Source organism: Mus caroli, unplaced genomic scaffold (assembly GCF_978045245.1).
Source record: "Mus caroli unplaced genomic scaffold, Mus_caroli_1 scaffold_16, whole genome shotgun sequence".
NCBI classification, from domain to species: Eukaryota; Metazoa; Chordata; class Mammalia; order Rodentia; family Muridae; genus Mus; species Mus caroli.
The window spans coordinates 91,632,926-91,659,885 of record NW_028227271.1 but is presented as its reverse complement, the minus strand read 5'-3'; the positions used below and the strand labels follow the sequence as shown (position 1 = coordinate 91,659,885).

The 26,960-nt window shown below is 45.7% G+C and overlaps 2 protein-coding genes across 3 annotated transcripts in view; one reads left to right on the top strand and one right to left on the bottom strand.

Annotated features, from left to right (window-relative positions):
- Nucleotides 1-234: 234 nt before the first annotated feature.
- Nucleotides 235-13,731, bottom strand: CUNH5orf22 (chromosome unknown C5orf22 homolog). Its single transcript, XM_021183687.2, has 9 exons — nt 13,560-13,731; nt 12,644-12,789; nt 10,501-10,650; nt 6,974-7,400; nt 6,191-6,253; nt 5,712-5,833; nt 4,002-4,068; nt 1,714-1,853; nt 235-660 (listed from the first exon to the last, which is right to left on the bottom strand). Exons 1-9 carry the CDS (start codon nt 13,638-13,640, stop codon nt 528-530), a joined length of 1,329 nt encoding a protein of 442 aa, XP_021039346.1. The 5' UTR covers nt 13,641-13,731; the 3' UTR covers nt 235-527.
- Nucleotides 13,732-13,903: 172 nt separating this feature from the next.
- Nucleotides 13,904-26,960, top strand: part of Drosha (drosha ribonuclease III) — a 105,171-nt gene continuing 92,114 nt past the window's right edge. For both annotated transcript variants that reach the window (XM_021182954.3, XM_021182952.2), the window contains exons 1-5: nt 13,904-14,031; nt 15,180-15,282; nt 16,478-16,543; nt 21,844-22,677; nt 25,507-25,599. In XM_021182954.3, the coding sequence (XP_021038613.1) occupies nt 16,527-16,543; nt 21,844-22,677; nt 25,507-25,599 (944 nt within the window). In that variant the 5' untranslated portion in view covers nt 13,904-14,031; nt 15,180-15,282; nt 16,478-16,526. The remainder of the gene's footprint in view (nt 14,032-15,179; nt 15,283-16,477; nt 16,544-21,843; nt 22,678-25,506; nt 25,600-26,960) is intronic.

The following is a 26,960-nucleotide window of genomic DNA, read 5'->3' as shown; positions in this document are numbered from 1 at the left end:
ATGTTACTTTACACTTATGGCCAGGGGGCCCTGAGAACCGACAGTTCTCCAGACGCAGCCGTGGCGCTCCCTTTTTCCCTGAGACTGCTGTGGGCCCTTATTTGCTTCACAGGTCTCCCACACGAGGGCAGAGCAGCTTGTCTTTAACAGCGCCTGGCTCTCAAAAGTGCTAAATAAACATCAGCGAATAAATAAATAAATCTCATATCATCCAAACCCTTGTTGGGGAAAGAGAAAAAAAAAAACCAAAAACCTCTTACAGAATCAAAGGCAGCGATGGGAAGCAAGGAAGATAACAGCCATCAACCGGGGTAACGGATTTGATGTAAAAACAATAAAGCCAAACAAGAACCCCTGCGTCTACCCCAAGTGTTATACGTGGTTGTTCACTGATACTTGCGTGGAGATTTGATTCCAAGTATCTTTCTGACTCCAACTGAGAGTTAACAAGAAAGTGCACTCTGGAAGCCCAGAAACAAAAGCCTGGTCTATCACTGTGCCAAATTGCACAGCAGCCTAGCATGGTCTCAGCTCGAAGGGGACTCTTCTGAGTACACCAGGTGAGTGTCCAGGGTCCCGTAGAGCGAGTGCAGCACGTCGAGGACCTTTCCCTGAATCATGTCAACTTGTTCCGGAGGACAGTAATCATCCAGACTGGACCTGAAACCAAGAGGAAAGGGGGCAGAGCAGAGTGAGAACAAAGTCGTCCATGTGGAGGCACAGCCAGTGCGCTGCTGCCAGCGAGGGCCACACAGGCGATTGATCACAGCTGAGAGCTGGGAGATGCTTACCCCACTTTTGGTGCTTTATAAGAATTGCCCTTTATTATTTTCTAAAATGATATTCTATAGGACAGGTATAATACTAAGGATTGGTATTTGATATCGAGATGGGACATTGCTAAGCAGACTCCAAGGCCTCAGACTGGTTGTGTAGACCAGGAAGGTCCCACAGTTCCTGTGACCTTCCTGCCTTTGCCTCTAAGTGCCTATCATAAGCATGGCTACCACAGCTGAACTCAGGCCTGCATCCTTGGGTGGCAAGTACTTTACCCTCAGCCATCTCCCCAGATCACCTTCAGCAAGCTCACCATCTCCACATAGGTGAGAAAGGGCTGTATTTCAGGGTAAGGCCATTTTTTTTTCTTAAGGTTTTATTTTTATGTGTTTGCATTGTATGTATAAATGTGCAGCCATGGGTGCCGGTGTCCAGAGTCTAGGACAGAACACTGGATACCCTAAGGTTGGAGTTGGAGTGGTGAGCTATCCAATGTTGGGTGCTAGGGACAGAACTCGGGTCCTCTCCAAGAGCGGCCAATGTTCTTCATTGCTCAGCCATCTCTTCTGTGCGTGTGTGGTGGGGGTAGGGCCACGGGTGAGTGGGGTTTAAAACACACAGCTTTAGGAGAGGTCCTGTTCTTTCAGTGTTCCTAGCAACCAGATACTACCTGCCTTCTAAACTGACAGCCCTGTTCCCCACCTTCAAAGACGGCAGGACAGCATCTTCCAACTTTATCTCCTTTGATTCTGCTATTTCTGGCTCCTCTTTCTAGGCATCCTGTGACAATACTAACTCCAGTCAGGTAATTTAGGATCATCTCATTTCAAAATCCTTACATCCACTGCACTGCAAAGTCCCTACTGCCACAGAGACAAGACTCGCACAGGTTCCAGAGAGCAGGGTATGGACATCTTGGATGGGCCACACACTTACCTTGCAATTGTCACAAGAGTAGGTTTTGGTAGACTTTTTAATAGCAAATACACAGACTGAATAAGATACTCAATTTCTTCTTCTGTGCTGATATGATGAGGAAGTTCTGAATAATCGCAGGTTAGCCCAGCCTGGTGGACCTGACAATAAATAAAATGTAAAATGATGCAATGAGCTGGGGAGACGGCTCAAGGGTAGACTGTGTGCTTAGTGTGCACTGCACTGGGCTCATGGTCCAGACTGAAAACAAGACTTCTAAAGGACATTCATTCTAAGACTTCACTGACTTCAGACGACTCTAGGGACAATGGACAGTGAGGGGATGGTCAGATCCTTGAAGTTCATTGACCTGTGAACCAAGGTAAGCGAATGAGCTTCACGTTCAGTCAGAGACATATCTCAAAATAGAGGCCATGGGACAGTGAGATGGCTCAGCAGTGAAATGCTTGCCCCAAAAAGCCAGGATCTGAGTCCAATCTCAAGAACCTCGATAATCGGAGGAGGAGAACCATCTATAGAGTCTGACCACTATATCTGCACCCCCATATCTCCCGCCCCCCTCCACGCACGCTCTATGCTTCAGGCATACTTACTTGAACATACATCTGATTATAAATCAACATTACATTTCTTTTTCTTTCTGTTTTTTTGAGACAGGGTTTCTCTGTGCAGCTCTGGCTGTCCTGGAACTCACTCTGTAGACCAGGCTGGACTCAAACTCAGAAATCTGCCTGCCTCTGCCTCCCGAGTGCTGGGATTAAAGGTGTGCACCACCACTGCCCAAACATTACATTTTCAATTCCTGAGTATCATGCGTCTATCAGTTTTTTTTTTTTCTTTTGTTGTATGTATAGGTGTTCTGCCTCCATGTATATCTGTGCAGTACACGTGTGCAGTGCCCACAGAAGCCAGGCGAGGGTATCAGCTCCCCCAGAACTTGAGTTACAGATGGTTGTAAGCAATCTTGTGGGTGCTGGCAACTGATCCTCAGTCTGCAGGAGCAGTGGTCCTGTTAGCTGCTGAATCATCTTTCCAGCTCTAATATCTGTTATTCTTAACAAACTCCATTTCCAGAAAAGAGTACCGCCTTGGCACGGCAAGCATTGATCATGATATTCTTTTGCTGTTGTTTTTTCCATAAGTGAAGATTAAGTTAGTAAGCATCAGCTCCAATAAAGTGGTACGACAGCATTCCATCTGCTAAGAAAGCATTAAAGGCCCCCTCGCTGATGGGACAGGAGCGGCAGAGGCAGAGGTGGAGCATTTGGAGTCTCGGCAGCGGTGGCTTCTTAACAGTCTCACAAATGCACTTGAACTCTGAGTTTTGACACAGGGCCTGGCTGTACAGCCCGGACTGGCTTTGGAGAAATCATGCAGTTGATAGCCTGAAAACTGCTACTGTACCTCCACTCCCAGGGGCGGAGACTATAGTGATGCCCTTCCTGGCTTCAACTGAACTTTTAAATCTTTAATTTTTGTCAAATTTGGGATCAAAGAGGAAAATACACGCTTTAAATAAGGCAACGTGAACTTAGAAATTCCAATTAGAGATAACAATTAGAAATATTGTTGCCTCTCCACTCAGGTCTCGACTGACAAACATTTAAATTCTTGGATCAAACACAGTTTGTTTCTTTCTCTTTTGGTTTTTATGATCAGGTTAAGTTTTCAGAGAAAGGGAAAAAGCCTAAGTAAGAACGAATGGCCGGGTGTGGTGGTGCACACCTTTAGTCCAGCATTCACCACAGGAAGTTTGAGGCCAGCTTGGTCTACATAGCAAGTTCCAGGTCAGCCAGAGCTGCCCAGTAAAACCTTGCCACAAAATAGAAAAATAAAAAAAAAAGAAAATCAATGAGTGGATCATTTCAAATTTGCAATTCTAGACTAACTTATGGACGGTGAGGTCAACTGAACGATCAACAAGCACAGCAAAAATACAAACAAAAAAAAACACGGTAGCATTTGGGCGTGGTGGTGCCTGCCTGAAAAAACGGAACTGGGAAGTGGGGTTTTACAGGCCACAGGCTCCATGGGACCCTGTCTCAAATTATATAGTAAGAGCAGTAAGACTCAGGGGTACCTCTGCTTTTTAGATAAAATAAGGATCTTTTTGCTAGAAAAATATTTTTTAAATTCTTGTTTCTAAAAAGTATATATTTCACTACTCATTATATCTTTTTTAATAATTCAGAGAGTAGTAACATAAACAGAATGAGCCAGTTTAACAAAATTTTCACCCAGAAAATTACCTGTATAAAGCATCAATTTTACAATGATAAAATACTTACCATTTCATAGTCTGGTACTTCCATCCGTTTTTTCAAACTCTGTACAAGTGGAACTAGTGACCCCATCCTGGAAAAGAGCCACCAGTCACTACCTACAATAACCCTGAGTAGAACTGGCATCCAATGGTATCCTAGATATGACTTTTACCATAGATTGGGGTTAGGAGTGTGCTGGAGTTTTCTGTCCACTTGACACAAGCTAAAGTCATTTGAGAGGAGAGAACCTTAACAGAGTAAGCCTTGGGGAGGAATCCAGTAAGCAGCACCCTCCAAGGCCTCTGCATCACTCCTGCTCCCAGGTTCCTGCCCTGCTTGAGTTTCTGTGCTGACATCCTTTGATGTGAAGTAGAGGACTAAGCTCAATAAATCCCTGTCTCCCCACTTGCTTTGTTATGGTGCTGGTTTCAGCACAGTGGGGGACGGCTGTGACAGACCTGACCATGCTGGTTTTGAAAAGACTTGGGGACTTGGGGCTGGGAAAGGCACTGAGCACTCAGTGTGACATTCTGTCGGCACTTGGAAAATAAAAAACGTTGAGGACACTGCAGATGATGAAGGCCTGGTGGGTGATGTTCCAGAGGAAAGCATTTGTGTAAAGAATCTGTGGGGTTAGCAGAAGCCGAACAATCAGCTGTGATTAATAAGAGACCAGGAACTTTTGTTTTATTGGGACACCTGAAGCTGGTTAGCTCATTGAGAAATTAGTGGTAATTAAGAAAAGACCAGCATCACTAAGGTGAAATCTTCTGAAAAGCGTTACCCAAGAGTCAGCACATAGAAACTGTGTTCCAGACATGGCCAAGGTTGTACCTTGTGCTGGATGCTGACCTTGGTAGCGGAAGAATCACCCAGGTGATGCTGGTTTTGAAGGTGTTGAAGGGATCATGGAGGGTATCTGACACTTGGCACTGTGTGGCAGGGGCAGGGCTGGAGTCCCTGAAGAAAGCCCCGGAGAGGCTATTAGTCAAAGTACAGCTCAGTTGCAGCAAGGAACCCCAGCAGTTTTGGAGATCCCAGTGCCATGAGATGACCACCAAGAACAGCAGCAGCAGTGGAGTAGAGCCAGCTGAAGCCTAGAAGGCAGACTGTGTATTACTGGGGGAGCTGGAGAAGTGACCCCAGCCCTTCGGAGGAGCCCAGAAGACTGTGAGTGAATTCCGGATTATTGGACATTGGATTATTTGCAGTGCAGGAGTTTGGCTTTGCTTTGATCTGATTGTGACTGTGCCCTGGTTCTTTCTTCTTGAAGTAAAATTTAATATAATTACTATTTTTACTGTTATTTTAGAAAAAACTATGAGCTTGTAACTCAATATACCGATGATATTCAGCTCCCAATTTTCCTGTTTCTACCTCCACATCCTTTGACAGAGAGCACGTAACTAATAGTCAAGGCTGGAGGGCAGGGCCAGCTTTAGTTACTTCTTCTCCTTTAGTTACTTCTTGAGAAACGGTCTTTCACTGACTCTTGTGGCAGCTACAAGCATGCTCCTGTGTCCACCTGCCTAGCCGTGCGTGCGGAGGCTGGCTTTTTAAATAGATGCCTGGGATCTGGAGTCAGGCCCCCACGGTGATGTAGCAAGTACTCTGATTAAGCAAGCGGCCCCCTAATCCTTCATTCTAACTTTACAGAGCACTCACCGACAAACTTGGAAATGTATGTAGAATGGATAATTCATGATTTGGGAAGAAAAGGTTTAGGGATCTCACCCAGGGTTTGAAGCCCAGCTCTGTACGGTTTCTTCACTATCACCGTCACACAAATCAGCAAAGACTGCTTCTAAATCTTCCAACTGATGAGTTCGAGCATCAACAACATCCACCAAACCGTCCTTAAAAACATGGAAAACCAAGGTTACGGTTACCCCTTCAAAATAAAACCAAGAAAAATACTATTATGCTGAGAATAGCAGTTCACTTAGCTAAAAATATCTTCTGTGTACTAAGGGGCATTCCCCAACACCCAGACATGCATGCGTCAGTGTCTATATCTATATCTATGCACACACGTAACCTGGATAGTTGAGAACATTTAAATACGCTACAAGATGTCATTAGAGCCTGGTCAGGTGGCCCACACTTGCAATCCTAGCACTCAGGAGGCTGGATTTGAGGCCAGCTAGAACTACGCAGAGTCTGTGTAAACAAAAGGACAGCAGGATGTAGTGGTAGATAAGGGCAGGGCTTACCTCAGGAAGGTTACTATCAGGCTTTTTAAACTGGTAAAGCTCCTGTAGAATTTTGTACTCATCCTGTAAGACAAAACACCAAAAATTTACCAAACAATGCCACCAACTGGGCGCCCCCCAGGTTAGGAGTGTCCAACACTGTCTGTGATACAAGGGGAATGTTCTAGGTAACACCCAAAGGTTTGTCTGAGAGAACTGTATACTTTACTTTTGTATTCTAAACAGGCATACTGTACTCTTTAGAGTTCCAAAGCAGACCTAATTTATCAGGACAAGTTTATCCAGCTGGGTATAATACAATATACAAATGAGCTAATAGCCTGATAATTCCGAAACCAACTTTGAAAAGTTGTCCTCTGAATGTGCTTGTGAGCTGTAGCCATGTACCACCCCCTAAAAAGTAAATCTGTGTAATAAGAAATAAAAAATACAGCTAGTAAATTATAAAGTATAATGCAGATTGGATCCCTTTCTCTGAGATGCTTGGAAGCAGAAGTCCTACCAAATCCCAGAGTCTTTCAGATGCTGGAATATCTGGGGACTTTACAGGTGTACTTCATCATGGTTCACAGAAAGTTCTGGATTTTGAAGTAGTTTAGATTTTGGAATTTTAACTAGGATATAATTTTAAAAGACTGGGAAAGAACAGACCATGTGGCAGAAAACATGGCCTTTGAACCTAAAATAATTACCATCTGGCTGTTTGCAGAGCGCTTGCTATGTATAATTCAGAGACATGCTATGCAACTCTCAGGGTCTATGTTTTCAAGCTACCACATTTACCTGAGTGAACATTTCTTTGAAGGGGTTTTTGACAGAAAAAAAATCCAAGTCAATATCTAAAACAAACGCATCTCCCGTCTTCAGTATGTCCAGAATCGCCCCAGCGCTGGCTGTGTTCTGGCTCTGTTGACCTCCGGAACATGAGCAGGACGGCTCCTGGCAAGCATGGTCACTCCTTGGTGTCATTGCGTCTCCTCGACGTCCTTCTGAGCAAGAGTCCCCATCAGCCGCAGCACTGCTCTCTCCACTTCCCAGTGCCAGCTTGGGCTTCTTTGTAGAAGACACAGAGTCACTGTCATCTTGTTTGCTACAGAGTTTGTAAGGCTCTACCATAATCACATCTAACTGTAAGGGCCTTTGGTTCTCTAGCTGGTCTTCAGGGACAAAGAGGCCATCACTTAGGAAGTAATAATCTGTACTCGTAACCCTGGACCGAAGGAAAAAATATTGTCAGGAACAGCACGTGAGCTGACATTATGCTGTGACACTGTACACTTACGACACATGAGAAAAACAAGGCGCTTTAACCACGGCACATTCTCTTCAGAAGTCAGCTTTCTCCATATTCCGAGCCCGCACACTACTGCCTGAAGGAAAGACTCCATGTTTTTTGCAGCGCACCTTTTCGGCTAGATATGGCTGCCATGGGAGTTCTGGTCAGTGACTGACAGAACAGGTGAATGGCGCAGTGCTCTCCCTGTCCCTACTGACCAGCCGTGACCGTCAAAGTGGAAAGTTCCTTTGAGGACTCAAGAGATCGGGGAACATGAAGATTGGGAGCCCGCTGTGCTTACTCGCATCTATAATCTCAGAGCTTGGGAAGCTAAGGCAGGGCTAATGAGGCTAGCCTGGGCTACAAAGTGGGACACATACACACACACACTGAAGGTGAGACATAGCAGACAGAGAGCTAGGACAACTTGGCAGTTGTTACACCGGCTTGATATATGTACATGCAAGAGCCCAGGATCTCAGCGTGCTGGACACAGAGGTGTGTGCGAGCTTCCTGAACGTGGCTGCTAAGATCCCGTCTCTGTCCTCTGATGAAGCATTACGTGCTCTTACCTGCTGAGCACGTCTCCAGCCCTGACTCTTTTTCTTTCTTTTGTAATGAGACATAGTGTGACCATGGTGCTCATTCTGGTGTTTAACTCTGGCGCTCGAGCGATCTTGCCTCAGCAGCCCTGGACTCTTGGACAACAGGCATATGTAGACAAGATTTCTGATTCTAGAAATATTGGTATGTTTTCAGCCTTTTGACTATATTATGTCTTGGTAAGGACTTAGAACACTAAATTCAAATACATTTTTCAGAGGCATGCTCTACTACATGAAAATGATATAATTTATTTCTCACCTGTCCGCACTTAACACACACAGCTTTAGGTTTACTTGAGAAGACAGGATCTTTCATAGCCTAGACTGGCCAGAAACTGGTTCTCCTGTCTCCATCTTCTGAGTGCTGGCATTGTGGGCATGTACCAACATAACTGGTACATATATGAGCTGGGGATTGAGTCTGGGCCTTCAACCATACTAACCAAATACCCAACTGAGGCTCCCAGCCCCTAGAGCTATGAAATTAAAGACAATTTTCAAAACAGATCAACGACATTAAAAAAAAGTAAGTCTAAGCTTGTTAAAAACTGTAACATCCTAATAAAGACAAAGACTGTAACCCCAACCTAAATTTATAGTCCACGTGTGGGTATGGAAGCTAGTGTGTGCACATGGAAGTCAGAGGGCACCCTGGGGGGCATTTCCCGAGTGTTTTCCATCTTGCTTTTGAGTCTTTTGCTGGTCTGGGGCTCACAGGTAGGCTGCACTGGCTGGCCTGTAGGCACACAGATCTGCCTGTCTCTGTCTCCTCAGAACTGGCATTAGACATATGTGCTGCGTGCCTAGCTTTGTCATACACAGGTTCTGGGCGCAAACTCAGGTCCTCAGCTTGCACTGTAAGCATGTTACTAATTTAGCTCTCCACACAGCCGTATCATCTTTTTAGTAAAGCAAATTTCACCTTTTCTATTTCTGCAAATAAACTCAGATCCATGGCTCTCCAACGCAATTGGCTGTACACACATGTTTACTTTGTAGATTAACTAACAACATGAGGTTAGCAAAATATTCTCCAAACTGTTACTATGCACTGAGTTTCCAAAAATATCTATGTTGCTCTGTGCCAGAATAAGGTCCTGTCTTAGAAAAACTATGGCAGCTGTGTGATGCACGTCTTTAATTAGAACACTTTGGGGGGGGGGGCACACCTCTGTGAGTTCAAGTCTAACCTGGTCTCCATAGAGCTGTAGGCTATGTAAAGCAATGTAAGTGAGAACCTGTCTCAAAGTAAAAAACAAAAAACCTCTCACACACACATATCCCGATCAAGCTGGACACAGTGGTTCACACCATTAATCCCAGCATTTGAGAGACAAAAGGGCTGTTGTTGTCTGTCAGATAACAGCAGCAACAAAAATCTATGAAATGCTTTGATTTCATAGGTTCTATGAAGTCCTCTCAACATATTGAACTCAATCTCATATAGGCCAATATTATGTACAATATTTGTTACATGTTGAGTTCTAATTACGTTAAAAAATTATATAGTAAGTACGACTTTTATAAATCAAGATGATGCTACTCACACAAATGACAAAAACACACACCACCAAAGATAATACTGTCATAAAATCAGAAACAGAAATAAAGGGCACAATTTTCATTATATGTTAGGGCCCAGAAAGTTATGTGTACACTCATAAAGAGTTCCTCTTATCCCAAGAAGTTAGACCTTGACAGCTACTTCTAAAGATGACACCGTAGTAGCCCAGGACAGAGGATGTTGGTTAAGTACTGCACATAAAAAAAACCTGATACACATATAGCTCCAATCAGAGGGCATAACAATTTAACTTAGAATAAATACCAAAAATCACATCAATAAATGTAAAACCTAAGTAAACCCAGACACGGACTTACTACAGATGAAAGCAAACCCAGTGAATTTTGCTGTTTTTGTTTGTTAGAGACAAAGGGTGACCCTGAACTCTAGCTCATCCTGCCTCCACCTCCAGACGGCTGTGATTATAGATATGGACCACAACTCCCATGTAAGCTTACATTTTTTCTTTTTTTCTTTAGTGCTGGGACTTGAACACAGGGCTGTAGGGATGTTAGGAAAGTGATCCACTCCTGAGCTACACCTAAGACAGGGTCTCTCTCTAGAATTCAGGCTGACTCTTAATTCTGAGCACCCTTAGTCTCTCAAGGTCTGGGATTATAGGTGGGTGCCACACCCCTGCCTGGCTCACTTCTAAGAGTTAAATTCAACACACTATAGCTGCATCAGGAGCAGAAGGCCACATGAAGAAGATCAACAGAATTAAAACTGTTTTTGATGATTCAAGAACTATTTTTGGACGGGATGGGGCTTACCGTGACTCTGTAGTAGGAAGTTACTACAGGAATCCAAAGTATAATGAAAAGAATTCAAATCCTTCCTTACTCATTGAAAATGAGGAAATTACCTGATGGTTGTGGTAGAAATGTCTTTGCCTACTAAGAAGTGGTGTTTGCCCTCTCTGATTTGCTGGGCCCATGTGGGATGAAGCCAGATTACTTGAGAAAAATGGCCAGCGTAAACTGCAGGCATAATCCAATTTTCGATACTCAGTTCTCTGAAAAAAAAAAAAAAACAAAAAAAAAACCCAAGAAACATTAAAATATTAATCAGTGTTTTTCCCCAACATTTTAAGACAGTAAGTTTTAAAAGTATGGTCCCTGAGACTATTAGGTTAACGCTGTTTCCATGGAAACACGATTTCTGTTTACTGCATGAGCATTTGTACTGACTGCACACAAGCATCGCGGTGGGTCGGTAGCCTAAGAGCCAGGCCGCGCGAGGTCTTTTAGTAGTCGCTGCATGTTTTATAACTAGCAATCACCCTTGTCCAAAGGTAGTTTTACTGAAAAATGTTCTCGGTTTTATTAATTCTTGCTCCTAAGTAGATATTTGAAAATATTCTGTGAAGCAAAAAACTACACCAAAACTGCTATAGACTGTGAAGTACAACAGTTGCTTCAAGAAAAAAGCCCCAGCCCCTCCAAAATTAGTTCTTGAATCATCCATCACAGAGTTGCGAAATAAGTATCATTTTTTCTTTGAAAGACCAATTAACTGGTTATTTAGACAGCGTGACCTGGTGGATTCTGCATCCTAGTTAAGCTTTAGAAGCTTGGGGGGTTTTGGTGGAGGACACTACTTATCTGAGTTAGTAGTGACACTACTATCTTGTTTTCTAACCCCTTTTGTAAGAGCATGAATTTTCATCATAACTTTTTCAATCAAAATGACATAAACAATGGACTGAATGAAACGGATGAGAGTCAGGTGTCATTTACAAGGGCAAAATGAAAGAAATCTTAAAAAATTTAAATAATGCCATGCAATAGCTTTATAAATGTACCTTTTTAAAGTAAGAAAACTTGTTTATGTAGACATAATAATTTAATATTTTACAATGAACATTTACAAATTTCATTTTTAATTTAAGGAAAGTAAACACATACAACACAACTCATTATTTCCAAGGCTCGATTTTTGAAAGTATAAAAGAATGCAGACACTTGGGCATGGTGGCACGTGCATACAGTCCCTGCACTGGGAGGAGGAGCAGGAGTTCAAGGTTGGCCTTGGCTATATAACAAGTTGATCCCCAACAACTGGGAGGTGGGGTGGGGGTGGGACTGTAGCCTGACGGTGGAATCTGTTTCCCAACAGGGCAGCTTTGTTGGGCCTCAGTGGGAGAGTGTCTTAGTCAGGGTTTGTGTTCCTGCACAAAATATCATGGCCAAAAAAACAAGTCGGGGAGGAAAGGGTTTATTCAGCTTACACCTCCACATTGCTGTTCATCACCAAAGGAAGTCAGGGCTGGAACTCAAGCAGGTCAGGGAGCAGGAGCTGATGCAGAGGCTATGGAGGGATGTTACTTACTGGCTTGCTTCCCCTGGCTTGCTCAGCCTGCTCTCTTATAGAACCCAAGACCAGCCCAGAGATGACACCATCCACAATGGGCCCTCCCACCCTTGATCACTAATTGAGAAAACGCCTTACAGCTGGATCTCATGGAGGCATGTCCTCAACTGAAGCTCCTTTCTCTGTGATAACTCCAGCTTGTGTCAAATTGACACACAAAACCCACCAGTACACTAAGATATTAGTTATCAAGGGTAGGAATGTGTGGGGGTTTCAAAAAGAATGGACCCAAAAACTCACAAGAGGCCTAGGGAGTGGCCTCTATTAATCCAATCAAGATAATCCTCCATAGGCAAGCCCTGTAACCCACTTCTCAGATAATTCTAGACTCTGCCAAGCATCTTGACAATGCTTAACCATAAATAGGCTTCAATGTAGCCCTGGCTCTCCTCAAACTGTAATTCTCCTGCCTCAGCGTTCCAAGGACTGAGATCACAGGGATCAGCCATCGCACCTGACCCCTATTTGGCTCTTTTAGTGGGTAGAAAAAAAAGTTCTAAATAAAAATTTAAAAGGCAAGCAAACAAACAAAAAATACAAATGTGAGTGTAGCAAAATCTATTATCATGTGCTATATGTTGTATTTCAAATACATAAAAGATGACTAAAAAAAAAAAAAAAAAAAATCACATTACCCAAAGAGTGCTTCCTTATCAAACACAGTGTCTGCTGGCATGTTCACAGGAATAAGGAGGTCTGGGTGGGAGTCCAAATGTAAGAAACTTATATTACTGTCAGGAAGATGCTTCGAACCTATGGCCCTGTATATGAAAGGCAGAACCTGGAATACAGACACACACAGTGAGAACTGCACACTGTCAAGGGCAGACAAAACAACAACAAAACAAGAAACTGCACCAACCTGAAGTGCATCAAGTTGTCAAACGTGGGAACATTAAAAAAATAGCTTTACCAAAGATGGTTTCTGATGATAATCTCCAACCACTCACTCTAGCATTAAACTGTGTTCCAGGCACTCTAAGTTTTAGGGCATTTTCTGTCCCTTTAGGATGGCTAAGTGGGACTAGATGGCTTTTTCCTCCTACACGCTATACATCCAAGTTTACCAACAAATTTAAAAGCACCGAGTAACCCAAAGTTGGGTTTGTCTCAGACAGAGATCTTCTTTCTTTCCTCCTTTAACTTTCTCCATCAGTAAATAACCCACTTTTCCTGGGGGAAAGGGTGTACCGCAGAGCTTCACTCTTGATCCCTTTTGTTTTATATCCAGAGACCCTCCAGGGGTCGGTCCTACAAACAAATCTAGACTTGCTAGGTCGTCTTCCAGAAGTGTAGTTAAGCTACCCACTTTACGACTGCACTGCCATGTAGTACATTAATAAACGCTGAAGGCTTTCCTCTTCATATGACACGAGCTACGACTATGGTCCCTCAGGTCCTGGCTAACCCTCTCGTTAAACCGTGGAATGATGACGTTGGTGGTGGTGGGGGACAGGCTGCAGCCAGCGTTAGGTGCTGGTCAAGCCTCTGCTGGCTGCCAGGGTTCGAATCCCTCCTGCCAGGGCTCCGTGGCTTGTGTCGCCCGCTCACCTCCTGGTGATCCTCCACCACCCACACCGGGAGCTTGGGGTAGCGCCTGAGGCGCGCGCGGTCGCCTCCGGTGTCACTCATGTCTCCGCGCGACTCAGGAAGGCCGCGGGACACGCGGGAGAGGAGCCCGGCAGCCCGAAGCCGCGCGCCCCCACGGCTAGATCGCAGCGGAAACCCGCGCTCACCCGGTTGCGCTTCCGGATTGGAGGAAGACACGGTGGAAGGGCGAGTGTGAGACCTGTAGACAATGTCGATTGGTCTATACGTCCGTCACTCTCGCTGATCCGCCAATCACGGTGCAAAGGGTACTGCGACGCGCTCCGGAGAGTTTTCCCTCCCCAGGCCCAGCTTTCTCCGGTTTGCCTTTTAATTCCCGGGGCTTCCTGTTCCGGAGGCGCGGGTGGCTCCTCAGCCGTGGAGGCTGTTATAGTAACCAGGCTGGGCTTTGATGGCGGCGACCCCGGGATTCTCTGTAGGTAGACGGGGAGCGCCTGATGGGTTTTCGGAGAACGAGTATCGACCTAAACGATCCTGGGAGTTGGGTCTGGGTGGCTTCGGGGCAGCTCTGCGGCCAGGGGGAAAAGAGCGACCCGGTACAGATCCCGTAGATGGGAAGCCTTTCATCTAGTTGCGAAGCGCGAGCCGTGGTCCAGGCGCGGGGCCGCCCGGCTTGCGGGGGGAGGAGAGTCCCGGAGTCCCGCACTTACCTCGCAGGCTGGCGGGAGATGCAAACCAGCCAACGTGCAATTGCTCTTCATCCAGCAGGAGGCCTGGCTGCAGGTTCAACCTGGGGAAAGTGCGGGGTTTTCAGTGACTTCAAGGCACACCTTGCAAGTCTTGTGTGTCGTCGGTCCTGGACGAGTAAACTGTTCAGAATCGCTCCCTCGGTTTCCCTGCTTTCAAAGGGCATCCCAAGAATAGGTATTTCCCACTTGTATTAAATTAATTGACTTGAATTTCGCATCCATAGTACAGTGGTACAGTATCTAGCTTTTTTTTTGGGGGGGGGGGAGGGGAGTGTGTGTTGAAACAGGGTTTCTCTGTGTAGCCCTGGCTGTCCTAGAACTCACTGTGTAGACCAGGCTGGCCTCAAACTCAGAAATCCGCCTGCCTCTGCCTCCCAAGGTCTGGGATTAAAGGCGTGCGCCACCACTGGCCGGGCCTTTGTCTAGCTTCTCTAACGGAGTGTGCCGTTTTCTCACTGTGGAGAGGTGTTAATTCCCCTGACTGTTGTCCACCTCTAGCTTCAGTAGAGTCCTTTTTGTTCTCCAGGACTCTCTACATCCTTACTTTCTTGTATTTATCACTTCGCGTTTTTCTTTTTATAGTGTTCGGGACATCGTATTATTGTTATTATTATTATTATTATATAAACATTTGTATATGGGTTTTGCGATCCTTGAACTCTGCAGGCTTGTGTGCCTTATTCATCTTTGAGCCTACAGAGCTTGGGAAAGTGTCTCACATGTGATGGCTCAGTAAGTGATGGAATCGGTGAATCTGCTTACCTCCCAGGTGGTTTTGAAAACTCGTATTTGTGGGGAGCAGTGGAAGGGAATTGTAGTGACTTAGAGGCATGCACAATGAGGGAGAGTCAAACTTGCGGTTTACTGTGTGCAGAGACTGTGAAGACTGCAGGAATGACTGAATGAACCCTTGATTCACGGACATGCCGGAGGAGTTCAACATGGGCACACAGGACTGTCACAGACCGCAGATTCTGGTAAGTTCCGTAAAAGAAGTGAGTCTACACTAAGTAGTAGCAATCTAGAAGCAGTGAGCTTGCAATCCTAAGGGGAGTCAGGAGTTCTTCACAAGAGGTTGGTGGATGGGTAGGAATTCACTGGCCAAGTAAGGGAGAGCAGAGCGTTTCCTGTTAGTGCTTGCTATGTTAACTGACCTGGAAAGTATGGGCTAAGAGGGGCTTTGTGGGGAAAGAAATCAGGTGATAAGCCTGGGAGAGCTTGGGTTCAGGTTCTGCAGGGCCTCCAATGCCAAGCGTGGTGTTTGTACTCAATTCTCTTGGCTGTGAGTAGCCTGTGGTACCAGCAGTAGCTCTGAGTCCCAAGTTTAATCGTGAGAGTATTGGCTTGAGGAGCAGCCATTCATCTTATTATTTGGTAGCTGTTTTTTATTGGGCCTTGGCTGTCCTGGAATTTTAGTTCTGTAGACCAGGCTGGCTGCCTGTTTCTGTCTCTCCAGTGTTGGGATAGCCCAATATGTGTGTGTGTGTGTGAGTGTGTGTGAGAAAGCACTTTGTGGACGTTCATTTGTGTTTACAGTGTTCTGTGGGAAGAACTGAGAACGTAGTTAAGAATGGTCACTGTGCCGGGCGTGGTGGCGCACGCCTTTAATCCCAGCACTCGGGAGGCAGAGGCAGGCGGATTTCTGAGTTCGAGGCCAGCCTGGTCTATAGAGTAAGTTCCAGGACAGCCACGACTACACAGAGAAACCCTGTCTCGAAAAACCAAAAAAAAAAAAAAAAAAAAGAATGGTCACTGTGTGTTAGTCGGGCTGTGGCTGTATTTGAAATAGAATTCAGGTTTCACTGGGATTTTTCTGTGTGTGTTGGTTTGATCCTAGCTCTACAGTGAAGAGAAATTTGTCTGTGGAGGATGGAGGAAGTCTTTCCTGAAGTCTTTTACTAAACCAGAGACTGGAGGTGGCTGCTTTTGGTCAGTTTAGCAATGGATAGTTTTGGGCTAACACAACTGTCCAACTAATAAGGACAGTGGGCAGTTTGCTTGGAAAATGGACAATAGCTCAGTATTTTGTGAATACAAATCCTGATTTTGTGAATAGGCTAAAGTTACTGATATGGTAATTTTATAAATTTTGTAAACAAAAATGCCCCCTCCTACTCTCATTTTTAGCACTGGCAGTTTTAGAAACGTGTTTAAACCTTTTCTGTCTTGTAGAACTTACATCGTGAGTGGAAGATGTAGCCTTTCTACAGGACGCATCGAGATGCAAGGCAATACGTGGTAAGTGGTATTCTAGGAATGGCAGTTTCGAGAGCCTAGAGAAGAGAGGGAAGGTAGTGCGCCAGAGAGGGTGGGAAAGGTTCAGATACAGGGGAAGGGCAGGGACTGAGTTCATTCTGTTATCTGTGGTCATAACTTGTTCAGAGATTTGTGAGTACAGCTAGGAACCAGACCAGAAGAGTCAAAGAAACATCCTAGAGTCCCCCCCACCCCCCACCATGAGCTTACGTAATGATCGGTGAACTGTGATGCTTGCAGGACCTGCTGAGAAGCCGTAGAGAGTATTGTAAGAACAGGAAATCTGAGGAAGGCGTATTAGTCAGGGTTCTCTAGAGTTAGAGAATTTATACAGTGAATCCCTTCATTTTATAAGAAGACTTTGTTAGAATAACTTACCTTTTTTTCTAGCTAACTGTGATGGTTTGTATATGCTTGGCTCAGGGAGTGGCACTATTTGGAGGTGTGGCCTTGTTGGAGTAGGTGTGTCACTGTGGGTGTGGGCTTTAATACTCTTCATCCTAGCTGCTTGGAAGGCAGTATTCTGCTGGCAGCCTTTAGATGAAGATGCAGAACTCTCAGCTCCTCCTGTAGCATGCCTGCCTGGATTAGGCTGTTGTAGTTTCCCACTGACTTTAATCACAGGACATGGTAGTACTAAGAGATGCCCTGAGGGATCTCCTGCACTCCAGACATAATCCTTCTTACCTCCATTGTGGAGAGGCCGTCCAATTTCCCCATGGTAACATGGATCTATCACCCCTCCTAACACTGTTACTCCTTTCTTAGCCTCCTATTGTAAGGCCTCGACCCTTGGTCAGTGTACTTATTTCGAGATCACCCCCCCACCCCCTACACACACACGCACACACACACACACACACACACACACACACACACACATACACACAGTGAGACGCTGAGATGCAGATCGATGCAAAAGCAAGAGCTTTATATTCTGGCTCAGCCTTCAGTTACATCCCTCAAGGCGAATGACTAGAAGTCGACCCTGAATGGCTATTACATTGACTAAGACAGAAGTTAGTGATGAGTACTCTTCACTGTCAACTTGACTAATCTGGAACTAAAACCCAAAAATAGAAGCGACAATTGAGGGGATTTTTGCTTAATTTGAAGTGGGAAGATCTGCTTCTGATGCAGATCTTTGAGGGGGAAAATGCATCTTTAATCTACCTGTGTGGAAGCCGGGCCACACCTCCTGCTTGGAAGCCTCTATAAGGGTGTGGGAGAAGGAATCTCCTGCTCTTTGCCTGCTTGCTCTTGCCTTGTAAGCAAGTCCACTCCTTCACTGGAGCCTAACTTCTGTATTAGTCAGGGCTCTCTAGAGTCACAGATCTCATGGGTAGTCTCTGTATAGTAAGGGAATTTGTTGATGACTTACAGTCTGCAGTCCAACTCCCAACAATGGTCAGCAGCAGCTGTGAATGGAAGCCCAAGGATCTAGCAGTTGCTTGGTCCCACAAGGCAAACAGTGTGGTGATGGGGTTGCTGAAAGATTGGAAAGAATATTACGGTAGCTAGTTAAAGAAGTACTTACTAAGTATTATTAAAGCATTTGCAAAGAAAATGGTAGGAATTTTTTATTTGGGGAGGCAGAGGCAGGCTGATCTCTGTGCATTCCAGACCAACCTGCACCATAACAAGTTCCAGGCAGCCCAGGGTTGCAGAATGAGACCGTATCTCAAAAAATAAACAAAATCAAACCAAAGCAAAACACCAAGACCAAAACCTTTTTATTAAGATATAGCGACACATACATTATTGCAGTTTTGAGATAAAGTTTTAGTAATGAGGTAAAGGAGAAAAAGGTTTCGGGATGACTCCTGGTATGTGTATGTGTCTTGATACTCAACAAGTGATATTTATTGGGAAGAGAATTTAGCGTTCCTGCTTTTTAGGAACTGTAGAAATCAAGGTCCTGGCACGAATCCTGCTTGCGCACTGATGAAGGATTAGAGACTTTTGTCAGGGAGTCAGCAAGATCGAGTTTCAGGTTCGCTCTCATGGTGAAGATTGTTGTCTTGATGATCAGGTGGTATTCTTGTTGTATCCTCCCTCAGCAGGTAGAGACCAGGTTCTCTTCTGTTTTCATAAGGGCACTAATCTCATCATTGGATTGTTAGAAGCAGTCTCATGGCAGGAAGCATGGTGGCAGGCAGGCAGACAGGCATAGGGCTCAGACCTTACATCCTGAACCACATGCAGGCAGGCAAGGAAGGAGGGAAGGAGAGAGAGAGAGAGGAGACAGAAAGAAAGAGAGAGAGAGAGAAACAGCCTGGTGTGGGCTTTTGAAACCTACCCATAGTGACACAGCTCCTCCAACAGTTGTAACCCTTCTTAATAAATTCTGCTTGCTGAGGACCAAGCATTCAAATACATAAACTATGGGGTCTTTTCTCATTCTAACCAGCATGGTCATGACTCACATCAATAACACCCATGACTTACTTTAATCTTAGTTACTTCCTCAAGCTCCATCCTCCCCATATCACCACAGGTATATAAGGATTTTGAGGAAACATTTAGTCCGTCCCATCATTTTCAGGGAGTTTGAGCATGAAAAAGATGAGGCAGTATGAAGTTGAGGGAGAAGTGGAGGCCAAGGCAAGCATTGAATAGACTGACTGGGCATCTAAATGCTGATGTGAAGGGTCGGGTAGCAGGGAGAGACTGTGAGTTGGCAGATGGAGAGTGATCCCCTAGTCCCATATCTGTATTTGGAGATGGAGCCCTAGGTGCTTCTAGCAAGATAAGCTTTGCTAGCAGGAAGTTGGAGATGGGGTTGGATGCAGATGAGTTGGTGCGTTGATACAGTACCTGTTCTGATGGGGTCGGTGTTTCTTTGTGATAGAAGAGAGGTATTGTAAACAGTGAGGGGGGATGGAGATGTGAGGAAGGATGCCCAGTGTCTTAGTTAGGGTTTTACTGCTGTGAACAGACACCGGGACCAAGGCAAATCTTATAAAAAACAACATTTAATTGGGGCTGGCTTACAAGTTCAGAGGTTCAGTCCATTATCATCAAGGTGGGAGCATGGCAGCGATAGGCATGTGCAGGAGGAGCTGAGAGTTCTACGTCTTCATCCAAAGGCTGCTAGTGGAAGACTGACTTCCAGGCAACTAGGGTGAGGATCTTATACCCACACCCACAGTGACACACCCATTCCAACCAGGTCACACCTATTCCAACAAGGCCACACCTCCAGATGGTGCTACTCCCTGGTCCAAGGATATACAAACCATCACATTCCACTCCCTGGTCCCCATAGACTTGTTCAAAAACATGAGTCTATGGGTGCCATACTTAAACATAGCATAATGCAAAATGCATTTAGTCCAACTTTCAAAGTCCTCATAGGCTATAGCAGTCGCAACAATGTTAAAAGTCCAAAGTTCAAGGTCTCTTCTGAGATTCATTCAACTTAATTAACTGTAATCCCCAAAGCAAGGCAGGAAACCAGCTAGGCAAACTCCAAACTCTGCATCTCCATGGCTGATGTCAAAGCGGTCTTTGGATCTCCACTCCTTTTTTTATCTTTGTTGACTGCAACAAACTGCTTTCTCCTGGGCTGGTTCCATTCCCTGTTAGCAGCTTTCCTCAGCATGTATCCCATGGCTCTGGCATCTTTTAACATCTTTGAGTCTCCAAGGCAATTTCAATGTTACAGCTTCTTGTTTCAGTGTCTGGGATTCCACTTGATCTTTTGGACTCCTCCTAAGGGCTGGCATCACTTTTCCAGCTCTGCCCTTTATAGCACTCTAAGCTCAGGTTGATCCACTCCACTATGGCTGTTGTTCTTGGTGATCATCCCATGGTACTGACATCTCCAATACACTGGGGTATTCCACTCCAACTAGGCTTCCCCAATAGCCTCTCACAGGCTCTCTTCAGGGTGCCAAGCCTCAAATCCTTTGCATGACCCCTTTAGTCCTGGGCCATCAACTACAGCTGAGGTTTCACCTTCTCCAATGGCCTTCCATGACCTCTCACAGTGCCAAGCCTCAGCTTCTCTCCATGATCCCTTCATTCCTTCACAAGCAGTACCACCTGAGTGACTCTTACACATTACCAAGTCCAGCCGCAGCATGAGGTACAACCTTGGGTATCTCTAGAACACAGCTTCTTTGTGCTCCCAGAAAACAATTAGTGGTGCCCACTAAAGCAGAGTGGGTCAGAGCTATATAGGCTGTTTTAACAAATGAGCCATTAAGACGCTGGGCAAGATTAGAGGGACATGTGGGCAAGGGTAGGAAATGGAGAGGAGGAGGAGGAGGGTCCAGGGATTGGCTGTAGTGGTGGGCTGTGTGGAAGAGACGGGAAACAGCTGGCTATAAAGATTTTAGGAAAAAAAAAATTCTTTTATATGGGTTGAATATTTTGGTGGTACTGATTAATTGTGTACAGGTAGTTAGGTATTTAGGAAACCTGTTTGCATAGTGTGTACCTAGTGATGTGTGTGTGCCTGTGTAATTTTCTCCTCAGGCACTACCCACCTTATTTTTGAGACAGGATCTTTCACTGTATGACTGGACAGTGAGCCTCGGGAATCCTCCTGTCTCTGCCCTCCCAGCTCTGGGATTGCAAGCACATCTACCTTGTTTGGCTTTTTGATTAGTGTTGTGTTCCGGGGCTCGAACTTGGGTTCTCATGAGGTTTTTAAAATTTTACTTTAAAATTTACGTTTATAGTCCGTGAGCGTGCGCATGCATCCATGCTTGTACCTATGCGAGTGCGTATGTGCGTTTACGTGCGTGAGGGGGGGGGGGAGTGGAGGGGGTGGGGGTGGAGGTGGAAGAGAGAGTAAGAGCGCGAGAGCACGTAGGTACGAGAGCACGTAGGTACGTGTATGTGTGCGTGCGCATGCGTGCATGTGTGCATTCGCGCACGCGCGAGGGTGAGAGTGAGAGGGGGAGAGAGAGAACACGCGAGAGCGCGTAGGTACGTGTATGTGTGTGCATATGTGTGTTTTGCGCGTGCGTGCATGTGTGCGTGCTTGCGTGTGTGTGCGCGCGCGAGCGAAAGAGCGCGCGCGCGCGCGCGCGCGTGTGTGTGTGTGTGTGTGTGTGTGTGCGCGCGCGTGCGCACGCGTGCGATAGAGAGAGAGAAAGAAGAGAGCGCGCGCGTGTGTGTGCACGTGTGTGCGAAAGAGAGAGAGATCGCGAGCGCGCGAGGGGTGTGTGTGTGTGTGTGTGTGTGTGAGACAGCTTGCAGGAATCACTTCCCTCCACACTGTGGGTCTTGGTGAGGCCCATGTTTTGATTTCTCCTCTTCTCTTTAAAAAGTCATAGAATGTCGTACCACCCAGGACGAGGGTGTCCCCGGGGCCGAGGAGGACACGGAGCCAGACCCTCAGCACCAGCTTTCAGGCCCCAAAACCTGCGACTTCTTCATCCCCAACAGCCGCCTGCGCAGTATCAATATGAGCCTCCGAGCGCCCCCTCTTCCTCCTACTCGAACTCTCAGGCCCCTAGCTTTCTGCCCCCACGGCCAGACTTTGTCCCTTATCCTCCCCCAGCGGCGCCATCGGCCCAAGGGCCTCTCCCTCCCTGCCCAGTGAGGCCGCCTTACCCCAACCACCAGATGAGACACCCTTTCCCGGTGCCTCCTTGTTTTCCACCCATGCCCCCTCCGATGCCTTGTCCCAATAACCCGCCCGCCTCCGGAGCACCTCCTGGACAAGGCACTTTCCCCTTCATGGTGCCCCCTCCTTCCATGCCACACCCCCCGCCCCCGCCCGTCATGCCGCAGCAGGTTAATTACCAGTACCCCCCTGGGTACTCGCATAGCTTCCCACCGCCCGGCTTCAACAGTTACCAGAACAACTCCAGCTCTTTTCCGCCCAGTGCTAACAGCAGCAGCACTCCTCATTTTCGACACCTCCCACCATACTCACTCCCAAAGGCTCAGAGTGAGAGGCGGTCCCCAGAAAGACTCAAGCACTACGACGACCACAGGCACCGAGATCACAGTCACGGGCGAGGTGAGAGGCATCGTTCCCTGGAGCGCAGGGAGCGTGGCCGCAGCCCTGAAAGGAGAAGACCCGAGAGCCGCTACCGCTCAGAGTATGATCGGGGGAGAACACCGCCGCCTCGCCACCGCAGCTATGAAAGGAGCAGGTGAGCCCATGCCAAGTTCCTTAATAAAGCTGTCTGCAGGGCAACAAAAACTTGTGCACAACACCCCACCCCCACCCCGTTTTCTTTTGAGGCAGGGTTTCTCTGTATAGCCCATGTTGTCCTGGAACTCACTCTGTAGACCAGACTGGCTTTGATTCTTCTACCTCTGCCTCCCTACTGCTGGGATTGAAGGACGTGCCACCCACTGCCTGGTATGAACTTTGATTTTTAATTAAAAAAAAAAAGAAAAAAAAGCACAGTTTAGTCTTTTTATAAGGAAGACTGACAAGTAAGTTGGTTGTAAAGAAAACAGAATGGTTTAGGGAAGCATTCCAAAGTGACCTGTGTGGACCAGTGCGGCCTTCCTCTCCATGACACGGTTGTGTTTTATTGATGATCCCACGGCATGAAAGCTTTCATATTGTTTTAAATCACTAGGGTTAAGTTTGCTTGTCGTGGTCACCTTCAGGTTCGATACTGTGTTCTTTACAAACTGGTGGTGTGTGTGCACTACTGCCGACCCAGACGCTGAGCTGCTCAGAGGGGCCCTTTAACACTGTTGCCTTTAGAGAGAAGCAAGACGACTTACTTATTCAGGTTATAGTTCCCAGATAGCTTTGGCCTGGTGTCCTGCGCTGAAATGTTCTCATGGAGGAAAGTTGTATTGGAAAAATACTCTTTAGTTGTAGATTCATGTTTTCTTTTTTTTCCAGTACCAAATTTTTCTAAATAAAAAAAAAAAAAGAAAATCTTTAAAGGAGGCCGTCTGTCCCAAATTCACATCTGCTGTGATAAAAAGTGCTTACAGACACAGTTTAGGGGAGAAGGGTTTATTTCAGCCTCCGGTCCCAGGTTATAGCCCGTCACTGGGAATACCAGGCAGGGGTTTGCAACATCCATAGTCAGAGCAGAGACAGCGGAACACAAACATGCTTGCCTGCTTGTGCCCCAAATATAGTTAAAGAGCACCTGCAAGACTGCTCCAAGGCAAACTTTCCAGAAAGAGTAATATGTACTTGTTACCATGAATGATGCAGATTGTTCTAAGGAGTGGGGAAAGGAACTTAGGCATGAGGTGCTAGCATGCCGTTCTGCAGGGCGGCAGAGCATCACACCGTTGGCTTTGCCTAGCGAAGCAGTGCTACCATGCACAGTAGCTCCCAGGCTATTCTGCTCACAGGAATAGCTTAGCGTTTGTAAGAAAGGAGGATCTTAGGGAAACTTGCATACAAGGAACACACGCGCGCACGCGCACACACACACACACACACACACACACACACACGCACGCACGCACGCACGCACGCACGCACGCACGCACGCGCTTGCTTAGTTTAAGTAGATTTATCATCCATTTATATTCAGTAAATGGGATTTATATCCAGATCGGTCTTTGGAATCCCTGCTCCTCAGAGGGAGCAATTGAATGACAGATTATTCCCAGGTGTAAATTTGTTGGCTAGATGTTAAAGATACCCAGAATGCCCTCCGGTTCGGTTCCTAACTTTGGAAGTAGAAGCAGCTGCCCTCTCGTGGCTTTGTTCTGCATCACCTCTTCCTCACTCTGTAGTCTCGGCTGCTCTCAGTGTAAACTATGGTTTTAGAAGTGGTTCAGACAGCCGGGCGTGGTGGCGCACGCCTTTAATCCCAGCACTCGGGAGGCAGAGGCAGGCGGATTTCTGAGTTTGAGGCCAGCCTGGTCTACAAAGTGAGTGCCAGGACAGCCAGGGCTACACAGAGAAACCCTGTCTCGAAAAACCAAAAAAAAAAAAAAAAAAAAAAAAAAAGAAGTGGTTCAGATGGAGAACATGTTCCCACCTCTGGGTGTTTTACTTTGCTGGTATTCACCTGAGGATTGTATATCCCAGAATCGTATTATTTGAAGTAATCTTTCTTAAGAATGGGGTAATCGTTAAGTGAAACATATTTTGTGTCAGGGTTGCTAAGTAGCTGCTGAATTGGACTGATTTGATTTTACTGTTTGGCCATTTCTTGGATATCAGAAGTGGGGGTAGGTGCTATTTTTGAGTTCAGATATTTTAGGTTTATTCTTCTTGTTGAGCCCTCGTTTGAAAAATCAATATGTTACATCTTGCTCAGAAAGTTTTGGAATTTGAAGTATTTCAGATTTTCAAATTAGGGGATACCCAGCTTTGTAAGGTTGGTAAATATTCTAAACTTGAAAACTGCAAATAATGGATGGTCAGCTATCTTCTTCAGTTGGGTGGTGACTTCTTCCCTCAGATTGGTGGCTCCAATGAAGACATTGGATGGTGATTTTATTCTAGGTCATTATTGCGTCTGTCAGATAGACTCAAACTGTTACTATATTATATATAGGTTTATACTGAAAGCTTTCTTGTCTCTCATCTCACTTGAGGTAAATCCGTCTATTTGGGGTGCTATTCTAGAGGAAAATAGCACCCACGTGCTGAAGTCCCAGTCTGGCGGGTCACTGAGCGCTGGCAGCTGCAGCCAAGGCCTAGGGCTCTCATATCAGACTGCTTGTTCTGATCTTTGCTATAAAACCTTTAGACCCCATTGGTTTGTTAACTAAACAGTTTTCTACTATGGGCCTTCTCTTGCTGTAGGTTAGCTGATTCGAGGTTCTTGAGTAGATTATGAGGGACGTGAGCACTGGGGACTCCATCTAACTGCCGAAGGAGAGACTGTGCCTGCCTGCTTGTCTGTCAGTAATTGAGGAGCAATAAGTAGGAGTAGTCCCTAAGACGTTTTTAGATGTGGCCATTTCTTCAGAGGAAGGTTCAGTGAAGACATGGTGACTTTGAGCCTCTCCGCTGAAAACAGCTGTGTGTTATTTCCTCTCAGAGAGCGGGATCGAGAGAGACACAGGCACCGGGAGGCCCGCAGATCACCATCTCTGGAAAGGTCCTACAAGAAAGAGTATAAGAGATCTGGAAGGTAAGTAGTTAAGGAAATTGAACCCATTATAGCAGTATAACTAAATTTGTAAATAAGTGCAAAGCTTGGTTCTTTGAAAGAGCCAGTACCTAATAGTAGCAAATGCCAGGTGTGATGTAGAACACCATAGGGATGCAGGAGAAGTAAACTACGAAGTGAGAGCTGGAGAGATGGCTTAGTGGTTAGGGGCATTGGCTGTTCTTCCAGAGGACCTGGGTTCCATTCCTGGTGCCTGCAAGGCTGCTAACTGCCATCTGTTAACTCCAGTTGCCCAGCAACTAATACAGCCTTCTGGCCTCTGGCATTGGGAACATCTGGTGTATAGACATACATGCAGGCAAAACACACACATACACATAAAAAGAAATAAGTTTCCAAAAAAATTACAAAATGAAGTGAGGACAAATTTTATTTTAAACTTAAATATTTGAGTGCGATGGGTTGAGTTTTAAGAAAACAAATTTATAAATTTCACACAAGTAGCAGAAAACTACTAAGGCAAAAATCATGGAAAAAGCTGATTTTTTTTTTTGGGGGGGGGGGTACAAAAAAGGCTTTAAAGTGTTCTAGAACACTTGAAGAAGGGAAGTTGAGCTGGTGATTCTGCAGAAATGATCCAGACAGCAAAACCCAACCAAGAAAAAGAAAGCTACAAGGCAGTCTCAGTCTCAGGAATAGAAATACCAGTTAGAGCAAATACTAGCAAGTTTTTAGTAAATAGATTTTTTTTTCCAAGAATACACATGTAGATAGGTTAGTATTATGAATTTTTATGTTAAAAATCTGTTTGTTTATATTGTCAGTATTTTCCTATTAAATATTTAAAGTAAAACCAGCATTTAGTAAAACCATTATGAAAGAATGGTCATTTAGGAAAAGTAGCCTTTCTCGATGGACACGATTTATACTGTCTCGAGAGAGCCATGCTTACTGTTGAAACCCAGAGGTTTTCCCATAGAAATAAGAACAAAGAGAAGGAGTGCCCGGTGCTTGTTATTGTTTCCTACCAGCAAATTACAAACAGCAGCACTGTGTCCCCTGGGCATTGTGCTGTCCTGAGTGTGATACTCACTTGAGGACCATCCCATGATCTTCTGGGAACCGAGCAGTGAAAGGTGGTGTGGAACAGACTTAGGGAAGTCGTGCCGAGGCCTGAAGGAGCTGGGTAGGGAAGGAGGACCACAGGGGAAGCAGGAAGAGCATGCGCCCAGGACTTACTGTAGAGAAATGCTCCAACGGTCCATCCTGGAGGCCAGGAAGCCGGCTGTGAAGGCTTCTGTGTTGGTCTGCGGCAGAAGTGATCCTATGGCCTAGATCGTGGCAGCCATGGCGGTGGCGGCAGTGGTAATGAGGGTAGATGA

Excerpts from the sequence above, each read along its gene's own strand:
- CUNH5orf22 (XM_021183687.2), bottom strand. The coding sequence starts at position 13,640 with ATGAGTGACACCGGAGGCGACCGCGCGCGCCTCAGGCGCTACCCCAAG. Across the intron at positions 12,790-13,559 it reads TGGTGGAGGATCACCAGGAG|GTTCTGCCTTTCATATACAG; the intron begins GTGAGCGGGCGA and ends TCTGTATTCCAG. Across the intron at positions 6,254-6,973 it reads TCAAAGAAATGTTCACTCAG|GATGAGTACAAAATTCTACA; the intron begins GTAAATGTGGTA and ends TTTGTCTTACAG.